Raw genomic sequence first — 20,886 nt, 5'->3', positions numbered from 1 at the left:
TTCACACTGAGACCATGCAAAAAAACAAAACAAACATATTAAAAATACTGATGGTTTTAACATCTGCTCAATTCTAGTTCTAAAAATTTGATCCATAAATGGCATGATATACTGCACAAATGGCATAACATATTGCACACAATGACTGCATTGATTTAAGTGGTTAACACCATACCAAGAAGGAAAGACATGAGCAATGGGCCTGAATTTTGGTCTCAATTTATCAGTTGTGACTGACGGGTCACTGATCCTAAATTCACTCACTCACTCACTCACTCACTCACTCACTCACTCACTCACTCACTCACTCACTCACTCACTCACTCACTCACTCACTCACTCACTCACTCTGACCAAAGCTAAATTCCCACTTTTGAGAGCATGTGCACGCTGTGGACGTGTGACTATAATTTCAGTTGTTCATTTTCACTTCCCCTGAAAAAGACATTATTTATCTGGCGTTCACTTTTTGCATGTAAACAAGGGTGCTTGGACCTTTTTGAGTTAAAGGTGGACTTAAAATTAACTCTAAAATTAAATCATATTGCACATTCTGCACTTTCCCCAATTCATGACCTCCCAGTCTTACACCATCTGTCAGGTTAGCATCAGCCTATAGCAACTCTCTATTATCACTTCCACCATCTGCCATTCTCAGTCCACTGCAAAGGTTTATTTAAAGTAGAAAAAAATATTTTTCTTTCTTTCTGTCTTTCTTTCTTTCTTTCTTTCTTTCTTTCTTTCTTTCTTTCTTTCTTTCTTTCTTTCTTATTATTTATTATTTTCTTACATTTGTATTATATATTGCATTTTAAAGGCAATATATAATATATAATACAAATGTAATTAAGATAATATAAAAACTGAACCCCAAGTTGCTCTACCTTGGTGTCACAAAAGTACTTGATAGCGTCATGTTTATTGATAACTCGATTTAATTTTTCTGCCTGTCACTATTAGCTGCTGGCGTAGACAACTTTTAGCTGCTGACGCAGACAAATAAGGAAAGTTAAGTTGTAGTAAATTATTTTTTTTCTACCAATTAAGTGTAAGTGGATAATTTACGCCTTATCTTTGTCACGCCTTGTCTTTGACAGCACACAATATACTCCAGACATTGGTTGGAAAAGTGATCTGAAGTACGTGCAAGCTATTTAATATTAAACACATATTAACACGTGTTTAAAGTGTCGATTGTGTACTATGCTTTGCGTACCTTCACATGGCATAAATCAGAAGGGACAAGACAGTAATTACTAAAGCTCACTTGAATCGGTCTCTATTGATATACTCAATCAACAAAACTGTGTCACATTTTACATATTTGTAAAATCAAAACAGCTTTTGGTAATGATCATTTCTTCTCTGTCACGTTTTATTCCAGTCATATTTACTTGCCTCACGTTGCTGCGCCCAATGTGACCCGTTTAAGTGGGAAACGACTGACAAAAGGAAGGCCTTTTGAAATAAACAGTATTATACTGTACATGTGGATAAGAATAGAGGTCATACTCACGTCATGAAATGTCGCCCAGGACATTTGGGACCAGTCGGCAATCATCTTAATACAAATTCATTTGTCCGTGATCAGCCTTACTGTGTGATGTAAATAGAGCAGATAAGCAGTGGCATCCCATCACTGGTGCTGGGACTCTTGTCGATGCTTCCGTCCCATAGCTTCTGGATTCCTCGGCCACTTCCTATTGGGCCAGACGCACAAACACGAGCTGATTCGGTCGACCAATGATGTTGGTGCAGAAGCTGCGCGCTCAAATCTTCACTTAACTGTACCTACTGTTCACCGCACGTTTGAATGCACATAGAATAACCTGTAGATGGCGATAATATCGCCATATATATATATACGTGTGTGTGTGTGTGTGTGTGTGTGTGTGTGTGTGTGTGTGTGTGTGTGTGTGTGTGTGTGTGTGTGTGTGTGTGTGTGTGTGTGTGTGTGTGTGTGTGTGTGTGTGTGTGTGTGTGTGTATGTATGTATGTATGTATGTATGTATGTATGTATATATATATTATTACTTACTTAGATTTCCCCTAACCTCGGTATCCTGTAGAGTAGAGACTGAAGATTAGGTTAAACTTCACAAGAAGACAAAAAGGTACTTATGGAGAAATGACACAATGCTGAAGAAAATGTTGGGGCCGACCGGTAAGTGCACACATTTTTAAAAGATTACCTGTATCCCTGTACTTATAAACCTCAAAATGCAACCAGTTAATTGGTTTCACTCGTTTAGTAGAATACAACTGCCAGCGGTGTATATATTCATTAGGTATGTTTTTCAACAGGCAGGCATTGAAAAGGGGAACTCGTCGTCTATGAAGTTTTGGGTTGTAAACCACTGTAATGACTAACAGACCCCTGAAGAGGACGGTGTTGTACTTGAGAACACAGCCTTTGGGAAGACGATGGGTCACGAAAGATAATTCAAAAGGCGTCTCTGCTTTGGCGGATGGCAGCAAATTGATTATTAGTATATAATGCAGTAAAACACTATCAATGTAAAATATGCAAGATTTGCGATCAAGTATTAACAACAACAACAACAGTGAAAAGGACAAGTATGCCAACTGAGTAGAAAAAGAAGTACATTAATGAAATACTCGTTTGTTTTGTAACGGAATTTCTAATAGCCAAATCAAAGCATACGCAAATGTTTCTGGTATGGGGTTAGACAATTAGCGTGTTTGTTTGGCTAAAGTTGTACTGTTAGTTTGAAGGAGCTCCACAATCAGTTGCTCTCTGCCGTTTCACTGTTGTGCTGCACACTGTAGTTACGTCACTGTCCGGGGTTTCCTAGCGAAGTGAACCCCTACGGCGTCATGGCGGAGGCCGGTTGTCGGAAGACCCTGGAATGACATGCCTGCTTTTTTACTGTCTGGATTGACCATCAAGCACGGAACTTCAACGCAACGCTCGGCGCAAAGAGGTTTTGCCTCTTCCCCCCCCCCAAAGGTGTGGAGGGAACGGCAATCCAAAAGCTCCACTGAACTGGGTCGTTACGGGCTGCTCTCCCAAACTGGGAGATAGCTAGCCAGCTAACGCAAGACAGCGTTAGCTATCTGCAGCAGTTATCTCACTAATTGTTGTTTGTATAAAAAGGAATAAAGTGTGCACTCGGCAAGAGGACTTTGACAACAGTTTCATCAGAGAAGCTAAGCCAAAACAAGGCAAGAATAACTTATTCCACAGTTTATTGATAGCGTATTCTTACGTTACATGATGTAAAGTCGCGAGAAGTGAGCAGCGGATGAAAACAAGATGGAGAGGACGAAGTTGGGTTAGCTAATTTGTATATGTGGGCTTTCTAATAAATAATTCGTATGTTAAGTACTCCGCCAATGATCACCTTGACAAACCTATTCGCATAAAGCACCACTTGCTGCTACAGCCTCGATATTTCTCGTGATTACTAAAGAAATATAGCAGCGCAACCTTATGAAGAGGAAGCGCAAAGTTTTGTCATTTTGTTCGCTTCCGTGCTAGCCTCATGCTTAATTTACGTTAGCATCCTACTGTAACCTATTTACCAAGCGACCGTTAACTTAATAAAAAAAACATTTATTTTATTTGTGTGAAATACTTCAAGTATTTTTACGCGTTGTGTCGACGTTATTCTGTTGTCTCTAGGCACGCTAGTCATCTTTGAGCAAGTGAGGTTAAAATTGGCCAATTGGCATTTTCCCGTGGGTATATTGATGGCCGCATTTATACAGTTAGAAAGCGTCGTATCTGTTTAAAAACTTAGTCTTGGGTTCTCAATTTAGATCCTGAAGAGTCTGTCTGGCGCGTTACCCCCATATACACAACTTCCCCCGCCAATAGCCGACGTTGGCATTAGCTGGTTTAGCAGGTTAGCATAAAGGTAAACTGTTCTTCTCATCAACTGGTTAACTGTCTAAAATCGACCCAACAATAACAGTCACGAGAGTGGGGCGACTGAAGGCCTTTTGCACGGGGATTGTTTAATGCACCTATTTATACAGTTTTCTTGTTTTCGAGCGCCTTTGGGCTATTGTTGTGACGTAAACACGCTGCTGTTGCGCAGGCCTGACAGGCCCCAGCCCGTAGGGGCAAACAGTGATAGTGGCTAATGCTGCATCCGTACTCGACATACTCGTCGCTGTAATTTCTTGTTCTACTGTTACTGTACTGTTGTTACTTGATACATTAGTACAAACCGACTTTTGCTCGCGGTTCAGGAACACGTGCATTTTTTAACTGTTTATGCAGTTGGTAGTCGAGTAGCCTACTACGATATAATCCGTCCGCTAAAGATAACAAAAATAGATGAGCTTTGATTGAAAGTGTATCAGTTACCTTGAAAATCTAAACAAATTCTGTGGTTCAGCGACATATTCAATACTCATTCCTGACATTTAGTTGAAAAAAGCTATGGTGCTAAACAAGAGTTTGTTGATAAAAGTACACTTCTTTTTAATCTTTTAAAATGCGTGTTATAATGTGAATTTTAATCTCAAATTTCAGTTTAACCACGGTGAACATACTTTTGGAGGCACTGTGGGAGAAGTCTGCATTCTAGACTTCAGAATGGCAAGACACAATGAGGAGGAAACTGTAAGCAACAGCAGTGGAGAATCAAGGTTAGTTATATATTTGACATCGCTGGTAAAAGAAAAATTTGATTCAAAATGTATGATTATTCTACATGGATGACAGTAGAGGTGGGCAATCCGTCCCTTACCAACAGACACCCATTGTGTTATATATTTTACACCCTGGTAAAAGAATAATTTGATTAGAAATATATGATTATTCTACATGGATAACAGGAGAGGAGGGCATTCCGTCCATCACCAATGGACACCCATTTTGCGGACAAGGTTTGAGAAAGTTAAAAAAGGACCCACAGAACCGACGGAAGTGGATTTTTGTCAGTTCATGTAACTGGACATAAACGGTCAGTCTGACCGATGGCCATTGCATTTACGACTGGGGGGAAAAAAAAAAAAACGCCCAGCCAATCACGTGTGTGTTTGTTAAGCTACCTTCACCTGGGATGTGAAATGAACTGAGGCGTGGCATACCTTGGGCTAGTTTGATCGCAGGTGTTCACTTACGAGTGTCACTCCCGCCACATGTACCAGAGAAGAGGTGGGGCATTACCAGTTTAAATAAGGGAAAATTTCCCAAGCAACAATGGATGACATAGCAACAGCAGCTGCTTTATTCTTTTTATCCCTCATGTCCTGCCAATTACGGGACCATCAAGAATCACACAACTGCTTGTGAAAATACTCAGCCTTTTCGGTGAAGGACTGCAGCTTGCAGCACTACTAGGATACTGAGCTTGGCTCTCCCCAAAGTTCTTCAGTAGAATCGTTAGCGCTCTGTAATAACAATGAGCAAGACTTGGATACAAGTCCAGAGTCGGGAGCTTTTCTTGTGTGCGCGCATGCGCGCGCACGGTTGACTGTCGGACAGAAGCGATGATGGAGCTGCTTTTAAAATAACAAGAACCGGCTCACGATTATATGGGGTTGACCTCAAATGACGTCACGTTCGGTCAGTCGGACAATCATTGTGTCCGACTGACCGTGCAACTACATTTTGGAGGAGGACGACGTACCGGGGCAAAATTCCAACGCAGTTTTATTGCCAAACATAGTGTGGAACTATTGAAATGTTGGCTGACATGCAAACATGCAAACTCAGCGGGAAGAAAGCTATTTTGGTCAAAAGGTAAGCTTTATTTTGCAATAGCTCTCTCACTCCGTTAAGGCCCTGGAAGGTAACCTCGTGTTGCTGACTTTCCTGAAAATTAATCGACAATCATAGTGTGGAACTCTTAAACGTTGTCTGACATGCAGAGACATTAAAGGCGGCTGAAAGAAAGCCGTTTTAGTCGATAGGTAAGCTTTAATGTGTGATAGCTCTCTCACTCGTGAGGTCCTGCAAGCTAACCGGCCGGCTGTTGTGTTTGTCCGAATGCGGCATATGCGCAGTTTGCTGTTCTAAAAATAGTAACTTTGGGGTAATTGTGACAAGCCCCATTATGAGTAAGGACTGACTGACGATGGTGGAAGGTTCCCAGGATGAATGACGGACTGGCTAAATGGTTAAGTGCCCATCCCTGAATGACAGTTCACACGAAAGGGTGGTGTCCTCTGGCTCAAGTGGAGGAGGGTCATCAAGTACATATCGACATCAGCCATCAACACAGCAATGAGATTTTTTTTGGGGGGGGGGGGCACATACTTAAGCAGGAGCACCCAGGAAGAGGTTTTGGGTGTTGGTGTCTTGCACTTGATTCAGGAGATCAAGGGTGTCTCATTTGCACTTGGATTCTTCGTAGGGACGATTTGCGTTGCAAAGCCCTGTCCTATCCCCTCCTGTTCTGGCTTGTTTTCTACTTGTCATACAACAGAGCCAAAACTTTCAAAAAGGGAAAGTAAAAGAAAAACACACCCACACCATTAATACTTTGATGTTGCACAAAATGAGGCGACGTGAAGTGTGCTGATGATTCACATAAGACTCCGACTTCAGGCACCAAAACATTTTGATGTCCAAAATGTGAACTACCATTTTTGCAATACAATAAACTATCACAATTATTGCCAGACAATTGTGAAATAAACGATTTTGTTTCAATTCTTTTGGAAGGTATGTCAAATTTTAGACACTCTTCCTTTAAATGACAGTTTCATTTGTTTTAACATTTTTTCCTTTTTCAATTTTACAGCAATTCTGATGATGAATCTGGTTCTGGATCAGCATCTGGTTCTGGATCAGGTTCCAGTTCAAGCTCCTCTAGCAGCAGCAGTCAGTCAGGGAGTAGCGACTCAGGAAGTGGCTCAGACTCTGGCAGCCAGTCGGATTCAGAGACAGAAAAATCCAAGGAGAAGATTGACCCTCCGAACAAGTCAAACATTGATGGCGCTGAGGTACAGTATTGTTTTAATTCTCTATTAAGTGTTATTTTTTTAGTCTAAATAATCAATTACAAGTAAAGTGTATTTTAATGTCCACATTTTATGGTATAACCTAACTAGTAGTAATTCTAGTGCTCAACACTGCCGATAAACAAGAGAGCAGTTTGCATGATTCTTAGACAAGAAAGTAAGAAGCGGTTCTAAATCTGTTATAACGAAAACATCTACACTTGCTAATGATTAGATGTGGATGGTAATGTGAACGAAAATAAATGGGAAATAATTAGATTCAAAGATGACCTACTGAAACACAAACATCCTGTCTTCAGCCTTCATGGTGAACAAGTGTGAATTTAATATGGACTAAAATATTTTGACAGATTTTTGAGCACCATGTACCACTTGCTTTGAGGTCAGTAAGAACATTCAGATTAACACGTGGCTCACTGAATTATAAAGAGCACTATTGATGTTTGAGAAAAGTAACAAAAGAAAGAGTAAGAAAAATACAAAATAAAAATTAAACAAAAAAAATTACCGTATTGGCCCGAATATAAGACGGCCCCGATTATAAGACGACCCCCTCTTTTTCAAGACTCAAGTTTGAAAAAAGACTTTTTGAGCACCGAATTTAATTTTTATACAGAAAATAATTACATCTGAAACAAATGATTATAACAATATATTCGAGAGAAAAAGCATGTTATTTTGCCTCATTCAAATAATGCGAAAACTGTCTATCACATCTTAATATCTGAACATTTAAATATGTAAACTAAAGTGCAATCACATTTGTAAATGAATGGCTTCTGATTTTTGAAATGTAAATAAACCAGTCTACTGTGATAAAACAACAACATTTCAATAACTGCATTAACCATTAAAGTGAAGTCTAACTGTAACCGTTGTCTTGAAACAAATCTGAATAAGGGAAAACATTGCAATAAAATAATGCAAACCGCTACCGCTATTGTTGGGGAGCCTGAGGACTGTATAGGGGGTTGGCTCGGATAGTTATGCTCTTTTCGCCCCCAGAGTGTCGGTCAGAACACAGGAGGGAAGACGTGCTTCAGTTTTGATTGCTTTACTGAATTATTGGCAAAAAATAATAATAAATAACCATAAATTAAATACACTCAGCAACACACCAAACATAAGTCATCGATCGAGACAAAAAAATACATTTACTGGCGACCATTAGTCGCCGTGCCGCTGCGTAACGGCCACTCGCACGATGCGAGGCAAACTCAAAGGAGCGCGCCGGAGCTGTCAATCAAATGGCGAGCACACGAAGAAAACCTTGATCGGACAAACGGCGCAACAGTGGACAGTAGTAACAATGAAAGGTATATACTCACTTTGTGTCAAAGACGCACACGATCACAGCAACATACTCGGTCGATTATGAGCGTGCCGGAGCTGTCAATCAAACGGCGCGCACACGAAGCAAACCGCGATCGGACAATACGATCACAGCTACATACTCAGTCGATACCAGCAACCTTTAACTTACCGCTGCGCACAAGTGAAAATGGGCATAATGTCTAGACCCCGAATATAAGACGACCCACACTTTTTCAGTCTTATTTCAATGCAAAAAAACTCGTCTTATATTCGGGCCAATGCGGTACTAATTAAAAAAAGGTTTGACCATTGATGTGTTGTCTACTTTTTGACTGGGTATGTGTCTGTGTTGATAAATGTTTGGCTTTCCTTTCCATTGACTGAATGCAGTTTTGGAAGTCCAATCCAAGTATCCTAGCAGTCCAACGATCTGCTATGCTCAGGAAACAACAACTCCAGCAGCAGCAGCAGCAGCAACAACAGCAGAGACAAAGCTCCTCAAATAGTGGATCCGATGAGGTAATACACTGTTACTGTGTGTGCATTATCTGATTCATTATATGAATTTGGCAGTTTATTTGAAATCTGTCATTATTGTTAAATTATTTCAGGACTCATCAAGTAGCGATGACTCAGACTCCTCAAGTGGATCCAAAAGGAGAAGAAATTCTGGCTCTTCGGACTCTGGATCAGATTCTGGATCAGGAAGTGGATCTGGATCAGACTCATCTGCTGATAACAATAGTGAAGGAACTGCTTCAGACTATGAGCCTAGTCAAACAACCAAAAACAGAAAGCCTCCCACTAAGTAAGTAGATTATTGTCAACTGCGACTGGTAATAACAGTTCATCCTGCATGGTTGAACATATCTTTGGGGAAGGATTAGTTTGGGTTTAGAAACCATTTTTTCCATCAGAAATTACGGAAATATTTAAATAATATATTCCAGGGTAAAATATGAATTGGATACACCAATAAAACATGTATTAAATGTATTTACTATAAATACTATTGTGTTTAAAAGTGCTTTTGGACAGGGCATCCTCAAATCATCTAAGAATCGAAGAATAAAGCCAAATAATATGTTCGTCTTACCTCCATAAATGACTGTATTCTGTCTTCATAAAATGAATTTGTAACAACTCACTACACTTCTAACAAATAGTGCGTTACACCAAGCAACAAGACAAAACATGAACAGTTGGAGAGCTAGTTCTAATCATTAATGTGAAATGTACTTAGGAAAGACGAGAATAAGTGCTTAGGTGTACTTGCACTACCTTTTTCACCAGTGTGGCAAGAACCATGTTATGGTGGAGGGTAACTAGCTATTAACAGCAAATTTGCAGAATCTTGAGATAAAATAATAGAACATAGCACACACTTGAAAAACTGAAATGAATAATTTACAGCGGACGTCAGTGAGGAGATTGAGGTCAAAAGTGTAATAAATAGTCGTATGCAAAAGTTTGGGCACCCCTGATCAAATGCCCAAATTTATGCACCTACCTACTTTTGTTCAAGTAATGATTGCACACTTTCTGTAAGTCCTATAAACTTAACTTCTCAAATATCACTGTGTTTGTCTGCTACGTATATGATATATTTAACTGAAATTGCTGATCCGGACAATCAATGATTTATAAAGAAAATTCATGAAAATGATCAGGGTGCCCAAACATGTGCATACGACAGTATTTATAGTACCAGCTATGTTTTCTTTGCATTTATTTGCACCACTAAGGAGCACTTACAAATAATGTTAACACGTCAAATTTCGAATTGGACAACTTTAGCGGAATTCAACTTTAGAGGTTTTACTCACAAAGTCTCTTTTGTAGTCTAATTTACATCAAAGTGATTTGTCAAGTCAACTTTTGTTTTTTCTTTTGTTTTGTCAGGATGAATTTTAGAAATGGCAAAAAGAGCAGCTCCCAGAAAAAGAAAGCCCAGAAATGTTCGTCTTCTGAGGACGAGGATGATAACTACAAGAAGGTTGTTGCCGCTGGTCCACGGCGGCAGGCCACCGTCAACATCAGCTATAAGGAAGATGAGGAGCTGAAAACAGATTCAGATGACCTTGTGGAAGTTCTTGGTGAAGATGTCCCTCAACCTGAGGAAGATGAGTTTGAAACACTTGAGAGAGTGATGGAGAGCAGAATCGGAAGGAAAAGAGGTACAGAAAGTGTTGGCTTTCTCACATTCAAAGAATGGAATTCATTATGTCTCACTTTTAGGCATTTTGGTGAAATGTAATCAGTCAATAAATGCAGGAAAAGTTCAGAACATGTTTTTGCTTTTGGATTTAACAGCTGTGGGGAGTGTGACTACAGTATATGCTGTAGAAGCGGATGGAGACCCAAATACCAACTTTAATTCCAATAAGGAGGCAGGGGAAATCCAGTATCTAATCAAATGGAAGAATTGGGCCCATATTCACAACACTTGGGAAACAGAAGAGACCCTGAAGGCGCAAAATGTTAGGGGTATGAAGAAACTGGACAATTTTAAGAAGAAGGATCAGGAGAAAAAGAAATGGTAAGAAGTGCAGTTTATAGCCTTGTTCCTCATTTGATCCCACAGTTTTACCGTATTTTCCGCACTATAGGGCGCACTTAAAAGCTTATAATTTACTCAAAAAATCACAGTGCGCCTTACAATGCAGAGCACCTTACATATGGATCAATTGATGAATTTGTTGATCCATACTGGTTGTACACAGTGCTCTGCCCAAATATTTCAGTACGACTAGTAAATTACAAGGTCGCATCGCTTTCAGCATTACGGCAACCGTGTTCAAGGGCGTTGCCGAAGTAAGCTACTACTGGTTGATCGCATGACATTTAAAAAAACAAACAAAAAAAACCACTTTTTTTTCCTGTAGGCTAGAATCCATGCCATCGCTTGATTGAGATACAGGCAAGCTTGTCAGGAGGTGATTGAGATACAGGCAAGCTTGTCAGGAGGCAATCACAGTGAACCGCACATGCGCAATAGACAGTGACCACACCCCCTCACCGCAGCAGTTTGGCTGCGCATACACAAACCCAGCACCAAAGCTACCAATCTAATCAACGCATTACGCATCAACACACGCACTCACTTTAAATCTTTTAAACTAAAAATTTATGACCATAAAAAATCAGTAGTGTTGCTGGACCAAGTAAGAAGCCAAACCATATCACTTTCGTACGGAATGGGAGTTGGACTTTGTTTTTTGTTTTTGTTTTTTTACCTCATCGACTGGGTTGATCCTTTAGCATTGCTCCATCTAGTGGATGCATAACACAACCCTAGTCAACCACAGTTTGATGCAGTAGTAGCTTCTATTCTATGCGCCTTTTAATCCGGTGCGCTCTATATATGATAACATTTCTAAAATAAAAAAATTAAATGAAGGTGTGCCTCATAATCCAGTGCGCCTTATAGTGTAGAAAATACTGTACCTAATGATCACGATTCAAGTGTTTTCAAGGATAATCCAGTCAGGTGTTTTTCCTTAACTTTAACTTATAGTTAAGCTATTACATATTTCGTGATGACTTTTAAACCTTCTCACCAGGTTGAAGACGGCTTCACCTGAGGACATTGAGTATCTCAATTGTCAGGAAGAACTTATCAATGACCTGCACTCTCAGTACCAGCTTGTGGAGAGGATCATAGGTATGTTTTCAATATTCTTTTAATTCAGAGCTAGTAACATTGTTGTTGTGGAAGTTTCATGTTTCATGAGCTGAATGAAGAAGTACCAGAATTACATCTGTACAGTTACGGCTCCTTAATGCTAATGCACAGCAGTCATAAATGATATTTTCATCACTGTCTGAATATCATTGAACAGGCCATTCTAACCAAAAGTCAGCCGCTGGCTTCCCAGACTATCTGTGCAAGTGGCAGGGATTGCCGTACTCTGAATGTAGCTGGGAAGATGGAGCTCTGATTGCCAAGAAATTTCAGAAATGTATTGATGATTACATGAGCAGAAACCAATCAAAGACCATTCCATTCAGAGATTGCAAGGTAAAAAAAACAATACTGGCGAGATGAAATTATCTCTGTCCATATGTATATTCAATTAAAAGCAGTATTTATTACACTGTTTAATATACTATAATAGAATATAGATTGTTACTCTAACCTGTTGCAATTTTTTTGTAGGTGTTGAAACAGAGACCAAGGTTTGTTCCAATGAAAAAGCAGCCACATTATATAGGAGGTGATGGACTGGAACTCAGAGACTATCAGTTGCACAGTTTAAATTGGATGGCACATTCGTGGTGCAAGTAAGACTCACGCAAGCGTGCCACGGAGTAACCTCTAGCTCCTGCATAGAGTAGTCTGATAGTAAATGTTTTCTTCTGGTCTGTCTGAATTTCTAGAGGCAACAGCTGCATCCTTGCTGATGAGATGGGTCTTGGGAAGACCATTCAGACCATCTCTTTCCTCAACTATATGTTTAACGAACACCAACTATACGGGCCCTTCTTGTTGGTTGTACCGCTCTCTACATTAACCTCTTGGCAGAGAGAAATCCAACTGTGGGCCCCTCAGATGAATATCGTTGTTTACCTTGGGGACATAAGCAGCAGGAATATGGTAAGATGGGGTCCTTTTACACTTACACTCTAACACACAGTTGGCAGTTGCACACACACATACACACACACACACACACACACACACACACACACACACACACACACACATAGGATGTGACCATTCATAGACATTCATGTACACATCTTTAACACAATTCATATTATGCAGTTTTAAATATCGCATCTGTGTTTATAAACATTCTGTGTCTTTGAATGTTCCAGATACCCTGATACACACAAGGACAATGACTTAGCTTTTATCCAGGTCTCTTTATACAGCTGAATTAGTTCAAATTCTAATTTCTTCAGATGCCAAAAAAGACTCCACACACCGTCTTACTATGCTGTCTTACTATGACAATTTTAATACAAAATTCATGTATTTTATTTTCCAATTCTAGATCAGGACACACGAGTGGATGCATGTTCATTCTAAGAGGCTGAAATTCAACATCCTCCTCACTACATATGAGATACTTCTCAAGGACAAGGTTAGTACCTGGCATCAGTGCTCGCCCATCCCTAATATCAATCCAGTGGACTACATTTGTGTTCATTTGTTGATATTAAATAGTTAAATGTTTTAATTTTATGGGACATTTCCTCAGACCAATAGTTTTATGTTATGTTACACAATCTGTAAAGAAAGGTTTTTCTTTGTATTGTTTTTGTTGAAGTTGATACATATTAATAGTAAAAAAAAAAATGAAGCATTAGAAACCCTTTATTTGTTTTCAAGAGGAATACAAAGACCAAAACTTATTTTCAGTCATATTACTTGCCTTTTATTTCTATTTAAGAAGCAAAAATCAATATTTGGAGATCACATTTTTGTGATTGAGTGAGATAGAGGAGGGGAGGCAGAGGAGGTTCTGCAGATTTTGGTTAAAGGTCATAACTCGTATCGCCCAGCCCTAACTTCCATCATTGAGATTTTGTGAGCCGTATAACTAAACATGTGACATATGTCTTTTCAGTCTTTCTTGGGCAGTGTTAACTGGGCTTTCATCGGTGTGGACGAGGCACATCGGCTGAAGAATGATGACTCGCTCCTCTACAAGACTATGATTGACTTTAAGTCCAATCACAGGCTCCTGATCACAGGAACACCACTGCAAAATTCCCTCAAAGAGCTCTGGTCCCTGCTTCATTTCATTATGCCTGAAAAGTAGGCCATGTTTTTGTTACATTTTAAAAACAATAAGTATTTTTATTGTACTAATTTTATCACAGGAAATACTAAAGAAATAAATTCACTCTACCTAAAAAAAAATTAAATGGCAAATGGGTGACATGGCATGACAATGTTGTGGTGTCATATTATATAAAAACATGGGGCTGTTATTGCTGCCAGCACAAAATGACCATGAAGTATATTGATAAGTTATGTTATATTTTCAAGGTTTCACTCATGGGAAATGTTTGAGGAGGACCATGGTAAAGGACGGGATTCTGGCTACACCAGTTTGCACAAAGAGCTGGAACCTTTTCTTCTACGCAGAGTCAAGAAGGATGTAGAGAAATCTCTCCCAGCCAAAGTGGAGCAGATTCTCAGAGTGGAAATGAGTGCTATCCAGAAACAATATTACAAGTAAGGACCGTATCCAAACTTTTTTCTTGCTCGTTTTGTAGATTTGCATTTATTTGGGCCTCCCAATGACACTAGTGTTCATTAGCAAGTACTACCGAGTCTATATGGTTACATTGCTTTTTTATTCAGAGCTCTAAAATGATCTAATTTTTCTATTGTCCGCCTCTCCATTTGTCTGTCTATACTCTCTTGTGACTGTAGATGGATCCTGACCAGGAATTACAAGGCTCTGAGTAAAGGTATCAAAGGTAGCACATCGGGTTTCCTGAACATCATGATGGAGTTGAAGAAGTGCTGTAACCACTGTTACCTGATCAAACCTCCAGAGGACCACGAATTCCTTAACAGAGCTGAAGCATTACAGGTTTGAGTTTTAGTATTGTATTTTTTTGCAGGCATTGAATGCTTCAGGGCATTAGTTTTTGGGCACTCCCAGTTAGGGCTGGCTGATGCAGTAGACCCTACTGAGTAGGGGAAAGACCTTCAGTAGTAACTTCAATTACCTAATCCACCACATTAGGTAATTTAATGTATCAAGAGGGAGGTGGATTAGGTCAGTGTTTCCCAACCACTGTGCCACGGCACACTGGTGTGCCATGAGAGATATTCAGCTGTGCTGTGGGAAATTGTCCAATATTAATAAGGGAGTGCAATGCAAATAGGTTCACCATACCACTGATCAGTTAGTGCAAGACCTGAGAATCTTGAGATTTCATGTTGAAAATTAAAGGCTTTTAAATGCGCCTTATGGTGAGGGAAATACGGTAATTTCGTATAATATGCATGGCATTACAGACAGGTGGAGGGCATTTCAAGAAACATGATTAAACTTTCAGTACTTCAACTTCAAACAAGTCCTAACACTAAGATATAGCAGTTTACAATCATTGTTTATCTAATGTGTCCAAAATCTAAAAAATAAATCAAATCAAATACATCACAACAGAGATGCTGATTACTTGTAGACAAAATCCATCCTCCTTTAACAGCTAGCTAATGTCAAAGCTAACTTGTTGCCACTGTGGAAGTGGCAAATAAATCCGTTACTGTAAATAAGGCGCTTCTTTTTTAAGGGACACAATTTGAAAGGAATTAAAAGTTGTATTTAAACTTTATAGTAATTGCAAAAATGAGAGACAATAGATGTTTTTCATCCTTTCTTTTCAGCAACTTATCCGCAGCAGTGGGAAGCTGGTTTTATTGGACAAATTGCTGGTTCGTTTGAAAGAACGAGGCCACAGAGTTCTTATCTTCTCCCAAATGGTTCGGATGCTGGATATCCTTGCTGATTACCTAAGGAGCCGACAGTTCCTCTTTCAGGTGTCATTTTAGCTCAGTGACCATTAAAAGTGTTGCGCACACATTGATTAGTATGTACTTCTCTGCTTTTTATTTTTCATCAATTGGATTTTTCTCTTTGTTGATCCATTTAGCGATTAGATGGGTCTATCAAGGGCGAAATGAGAAAGCAGGCATTGGATCATTTTAATGCAGATGGTTCAGAGGTAAGTTTTTTTCATACAAATATGGCATTTTGCGTAATTGATCATCTGCGTAAATATGATTATCTGATGTATGAACATTTATCCCACCCACCCACCATGTATCCCCAGGATTTCTGTTTCCTGTTATCCACTCGCGCTGGTGGGCTTGGAATCAATCTGGCTTCAGCTGACACAGTCGTCATCTTTGACTCAGACTGGAACCCCCAAAATGATCTTCAAGCCCAGGCCAGAGCCCACAGGATTGGACAAAAGAGACAAGTAAGCAAAACTGTATATAACGGCTGTGTGATTAATCAGTATACTCAATCAGTATGATTTTTGCTCAGGCCCTTTATCTTCTCTAAGAAATAAATTCTGCTGCAATGGCACATCACTTTTTTCCTGTGCTACTAGTTAAATGCAATAGTGTTACTCAGCATCTCCCTAAAGCTCACACTTTCACTTTAAGTGACTTACCATTAAAGAATATTCTGTTCTTGTAGGTCCATCTTCTCCTGCAATATTTTAGCCTCGAATGCACGGATTAAAAGAACATTTACAAAATATTCCACATTATAGGGTGATGTAATCTACACGCAGTCGTCTGGGGTAGTGACATCACCTGTTCCTTTTCTTCTCCAAATCAGCGTTTTCAGCAAATTAACATCTAAAGAAGAAGAGACATTCCCGCTTTCAAGATGGAACTAAAATATATAGTATGGTTCATTGTACACTCCGTAGAAGACAGTGTTTTTGCCCGGATCTAAAAAACCAACACACACACTTTCGCACGCACACACTCAACAAACTCAACACACTCAATTCAAAGAAACATTTGGATGGCAGCGCAGTTCAAGATTTTCAAAGTACCAAAAGGTTGTGTGGAGCAGAGGTGCAATTAATGCAGGTGATCCCTGAATTTTGAATTGTTGCGTTGAAGAAACTTTATATTTTATTACATTATACAGTGGAGCCTCGGTTTTCGAACACAATCTATTCCCCCCCCCCCCCTCCCCCCCCAAAAAAGCGCTTTTTTAAAAGCATTTTTTTATTTGCACATTTTTGTCCAATCGCGCAACTGCAGCACACCGCCGAACGCGCAACTGTAGCGTGTCGCCGACCACGCAACTGCACCGCGCTGGTCGCAATATTGTGATAGAGCCGTCGCTGAAATTTAGAAAATATTTTTGATGATGATGATAGAACTTTATTCATCCCACAGCGGGGAAATTCACTTGTCACAGCAGCGCATAATGAGTACAAGAACAATACGAGTGCAAATAAAAAAAAGTACCAGAATTACAAAATAGGGTAAATAACAGACCAGGGCAAACACAAGTGCTGCTAGCAGACGAAACACATTCATTTTATCAGGTGGCATGCATGTTGTAAAGTCTGACAGCAGAGGGAATGAAGGACCTGCGGAACCGTTCCTTCCTATACCGAGGGTGCAAAGTCTGCCGCTAAAGGAGCTGCACAATCTCATGGAGGGGGTGAGAGGTGTTGTCCATGATGGATTTAAGCTTAATCAACGTCCTCCTCTCACCCACAACCTCAATGGAGTCCACGGGATAGCCCAGGACAGAGCTCACTCTTCTTTTAAAGTCCTGATGTACTTTCCAAAATTTAAGTGGACCTCAGTGCGCAGGGAGCTTACCATAATTTTCGGACTATAAGCCGCTCCGGAGTATAAGTCGCACCAGCCATAAAATGCCCCAAAAAGTGAAAAAACATATATACCGTATTTGCCGGTGTATTGGTCGACCTTTTTCGATCCAAAATCGACCGAAAAAAATCGACCTCGACTTATACACCGAGTCATAAAATTTAACTTCGTATTCATCGCTTCAAATGTGATGGTAACCAAGGCCGTTTCTCATGCATCTCATTGTGCGTTGCACTTAGAAAATTTGAACCGGGCGGCGTGCGCGAGTGCGCGGCCCGCTGGAAGTCCAATGAGGCGCCGCGATCTCCTGCGCGGTGCTTATAAAGTGCCGATCCGCTCGGCTTGGAGCTATTTCCGGCCTCCCGTTGGTGCCAGGCGGCGTGCGCGAGCTCGCCGGCCGCGATCTCCTCCGCGGTGCTTCTAAAGTGCCGATCCGCTCGGCTTGGAGCTATTTCCGGCCTCCCGTTGGTGCCGGGCGGCGTGCGCGAGCTCGCCGGCCGCGATCTCCTCCGCGGTGCTTATAAAGTGCCGATCCGCTCGGCTTGGAGCTATTTCCGACCTCCCGTTGGTGCCGGGCGGCGTGCGCGAGCTCGCCGGCCGCGATCTCCTCCGCGGTGCTTATAAAGTGCCGATCCGCTCTGCTTGGAGCTATTTCCGGCCTCCCGTTGGTGCCGGGCGGCGTGCGCGAGCTCGCCGGCCGCGATCTCCTCCGCGGTGCTTATAAACAGCCGCATGCGCGGAATTTGAACACATTTCGTCAATAAATTTCGCATATTGAATTTTGAAGTTTAATATAATGCAACAATTGAGCTCGACTTATACAAAGGATATATCATAAAATCGTAAATTTCCGTCGAATTTTAGGGGGTCGACTTATACACCGAGTCGACCTGTACACCGGCAAATACGGTAAGTCGTTCCGGAGTATAAGTCGCATTTTGGGGGTCAATATATTCGACAAAATCCCACACCAAGAACAGTCATGAACGAGCAACAATAGACTAAACGATAGCAACAACAGGCTAAATGATAGGTATTCTAACGTGACAAACACAAACAAAGTAGTAACAACAGGCTAAATGATAGGTATCCTAACATGACAAACATAAACAAAGAGCTGACGCAACATATAGAGTTATTAAAGACAACAATTACATAAATAACATGTTTATAAACCTGTTTATAAAACCATCTGTGTCACTCCAATTCATTAAATCCATCGATCGTTCGATATGATAGCAACAACAGGCTAAACGATAGGTATGCTAACGTGACAAACACAAACGAAGGGCTGAGAATGGGCCTGACGTAACATATAGAGTTATTAAAGACAACTATTACATAAATAAAATGTTAATAAAACCATCGGTGTCACTCCAATTCATTAAATCCATTGATCGTTCTTTGTTAACAGTGGGTGCGCGCGGCTGACGGCGCTTGCAATTCAAAATATTCCACAGGCCCTTATAACGATATATAAATTATATTTCAAATAACTATTATATAAGGAATATTATCAAACCATCTGTGCACTTTAAATCATTAAATCCATCGATCAAATTCCTCATCCTTTGTCAACAACGCCGCGAGTGCGTCCTGACGTCAGCCTCGTCGTTATTCCACAGATCTACTATATAACTATATTGTAGCGTTAACAAAGTACAAGGAAAGACGTGGGTTTGGTAAACAGCTCTTTATTTAACAAAACAAACTTCCAAGCGTGTGGCGGCGTGGACTTCCAGCCACCGATGTGGAAGAGAGCTCCATACAATAGGACCGGGCGTGCGTAAAAGCCATGTCCGAGCCCCATGCACCGTCCGCGGACAGCCACCCGGCCGAGCTCCGGCCCCCGACTTCAATCCACGGAGGTGAACGAGAGCTCAGTAGAGTAGGACCGGGCGTCCGTAAAAGCCATAATAGTTTTTCAAACCTTCTATGTCACTCCAAATCCTTAATTCCTTCAATCTCTGCGTCCTCCGTGTCACTTAGAAACAAAGCCGCTAATGATGCCGGTAGTACGTACGTGGGTACGTTTATCCTTTATGTAAACAACCGCCGCGCCGTGCCGTGCCACTGACGTCACTTGAAATTCAAATTACAGTAATGCTTTGGTACATCACGGTTCTCCAAACTTTCTTTCTGCGATTACTGTTTTCGGCTGCATATTTTACAACTTGAAGTTTGTTACCTGTTTCTTTTTGGTGCCATTTTTCTTAAGCCCTTCCCATTTAGAGCGCCCTCATCCAGTTTCGTCGGAATTTTTTTTTTTTTTTTCCAGATGTAGTTTTTTTGTTTTGTTTATTTTGTTGTTTCATCAAAGTCAAAGTCTGCTTTATTGTTGATTTCTTCATATGCCAAGACACACAAAGAGATCGAAATTACGTTTCCAATATCCCACAGTGACAAGACATAGTACACAATAGATACAAGTAAACAACAGAAAAAAAAACAAGAAGGCACAAACAATAAATAAGAGTGATGAATAAATAATAAACAAATAACAATAAATATAAGAGGAGCAAAAATGGAGCAAGTGTGCATACAGCAGACAGTGGACTTGGATATGGCGCTTTAAAGTGTTAATTGCTTTATTTGATTTTTTCTCTATTTTTTATGTTTTGAATATGTTCAAGATAAAGATATAAAAGCATGTGAAGCGATCAACTATACTAAAAATAACATGTGAAGTGGTCAACTATACTTGTAAGTGATGTGTTAATGATCAAGTAAAAATTTGTGAAAAAAAACATAAATCGCTCCTGAGTATAAGTCACCCCCCCACCCAAACTATAAAAAAAAAAACGCGACTTATAGTCCGAAAATTACGGTAATTTTGTCCGATCGCGCAACTGCAGCGCACCGCCGAACGCGCAACCATAGCGCACCGCCGACCGCGTAATTGCACCTGTGCTGGTCGCATTATTGTGACAGAGCGGTCGCTAAAATTTAGAAAATATTTTTAAAGTCCTAATGTACTTTCCAAAATTTAAGTGCGCAGGGAGCTTAATTTTGTCCAATCGCGCAACCGCAGCGCGCCGGGCGCTCAGTGTCGCATTGTTTTAGGAGCGTCTTTGTGTTTTAGGGTGGCTTTACTGCTCCCACTTGCTTCCTTTGGAGGCATGATTAGAGTTAATGCAATCCTCAGAGTAACGAGAACGTAATAACGAACGGAGTCAGTTGGCATGCGGGTCCTCTCAGCTCATCTCGCGAGTTCCGACAACCGAATTTTGTCCGACATCCGAAGCAAAAAAATCCCGAATTTTTTGTTCGAATACCGATTTGTTCGAGAA

The 20,886-nt window shown here is 40.4% G+C and overlaps 2 protein-coding genes across 7 annotated transcripts in view; one reads left to right on the top strand and one right to left on the bottom strand.

Moving 5' to 3' along the window:
- The window catches only part of syk (spleen tyrosine kinase), a 21,601-nt gene extending 19,886 nt beyond the window's left edge, over positions 1–1,715 (bottom strand). For 3 of the 5 annotated variants that reach the window (XM_049738475.1, XM_049738476.1, XM_049738473.1), the window contains exon 1: positions 1,517–1,700. The gene's annotated coding sequence lies outside the window, so the exon portion shown is untranslated. Of the gene's footprint in view, positions 1–1,516 lie in introns of all 5 variants that reach the window. The other 2 variants (XM_049738471.2, XM_049738477.2) reach the window with 2 other exon arrangements.
- Positions 1,716–2,797: 1,082 nt separating this feature from the next.
- Positions 2,798–20,886, top strand: part of chd1 (chromodomain helicase DNA binding protein 1) — a 46,112-nt gene continuing 28,023 nt past the window's right edge. The window contains exons 1-18 of one of the 2 annotated variants that reach the window (XM_049738436.2): positions 2,798–3,186; positions 4,505–4,620; positions 6,723–6,924; positions 8,647–8,775; positions 8,868–9,064; positions 10,159–10,433; positions 10,570–10,795; positions 11,820–11,920; positions 12,099–12,277; positions 12,416–12,540; positions 12,637–12,853; positions 13,257–13,346; positions 13,833–14,023; positions 14,258–14,446; positions 14,648–14,810; positions 15,614–15,766; positions 15,880–15,951; positions 16,060–16,209. In XM_049738436.2, the coding sequence (XP_049594393.1) occupies positions 4,568–4,620; positions 6,723–6,924; positions 8,647–8,775; positions 8,868–9,064; positions 10,159–10,433; positions 10,570–10,795; positions 11,820–11,920; positions 12,099–12,277; positions 12,416–12,540; positions 12,637–12,853; positions 13,257–13,346; positions 13,833–14,023; positions 14,258–14,446; positions 14,648–14,810; positions 15,614–15,766; positions 15,880–15,951; positions 16,060–16,209 (2,712 nt within the window). In that variant the 5' untranslated portion in view covers positions 2,798–3,186; positions 4,505–4,567. Of the gene's footprint in view, positions 3,187–3,270; positions 3,297–4,504; positions 4,621–6,722; positions 6,925–8,646; positions 8,776–8,867; positions 9,065–10,158; positions 10,434–10,569; positions 10,796–11,819; positions 11,921–12,098; positions 12,278–12,415; positions 12,541–12,636; positions 12,854–13,256; positions 13,347–13,832; positions 14,024–14,257; positions 14,447–14,647; positions 14,811–15,613; positions 15,767–15,879; positions 15,952–16,059; positions 16,210–20,886 lie in introns of those variants that run through there. The other variant, XM_049738435.2, reaches the window with a different exon arrangement.

The sequence above is a fragment of the Syngnathus scovelli genome, chromosome 13, assembly GCF_024217435.2.
Source record: "Syngnathus scovelli strain Florida chromosome 13, RoL_Ssco_1.2, whole genome shotgun sequence".
NCBI lineage: Eukaryota > Metazoa > Chordata > Actinopteri > Syngnathiformes > Syngnathidae > Syngnathus > Syngnathus scovelli.
The sequence above is the reverse complement of the archived record's forward strand: the minus strand, read 5'-3'. Positions and strand labels throughout refer to the sequence as shown.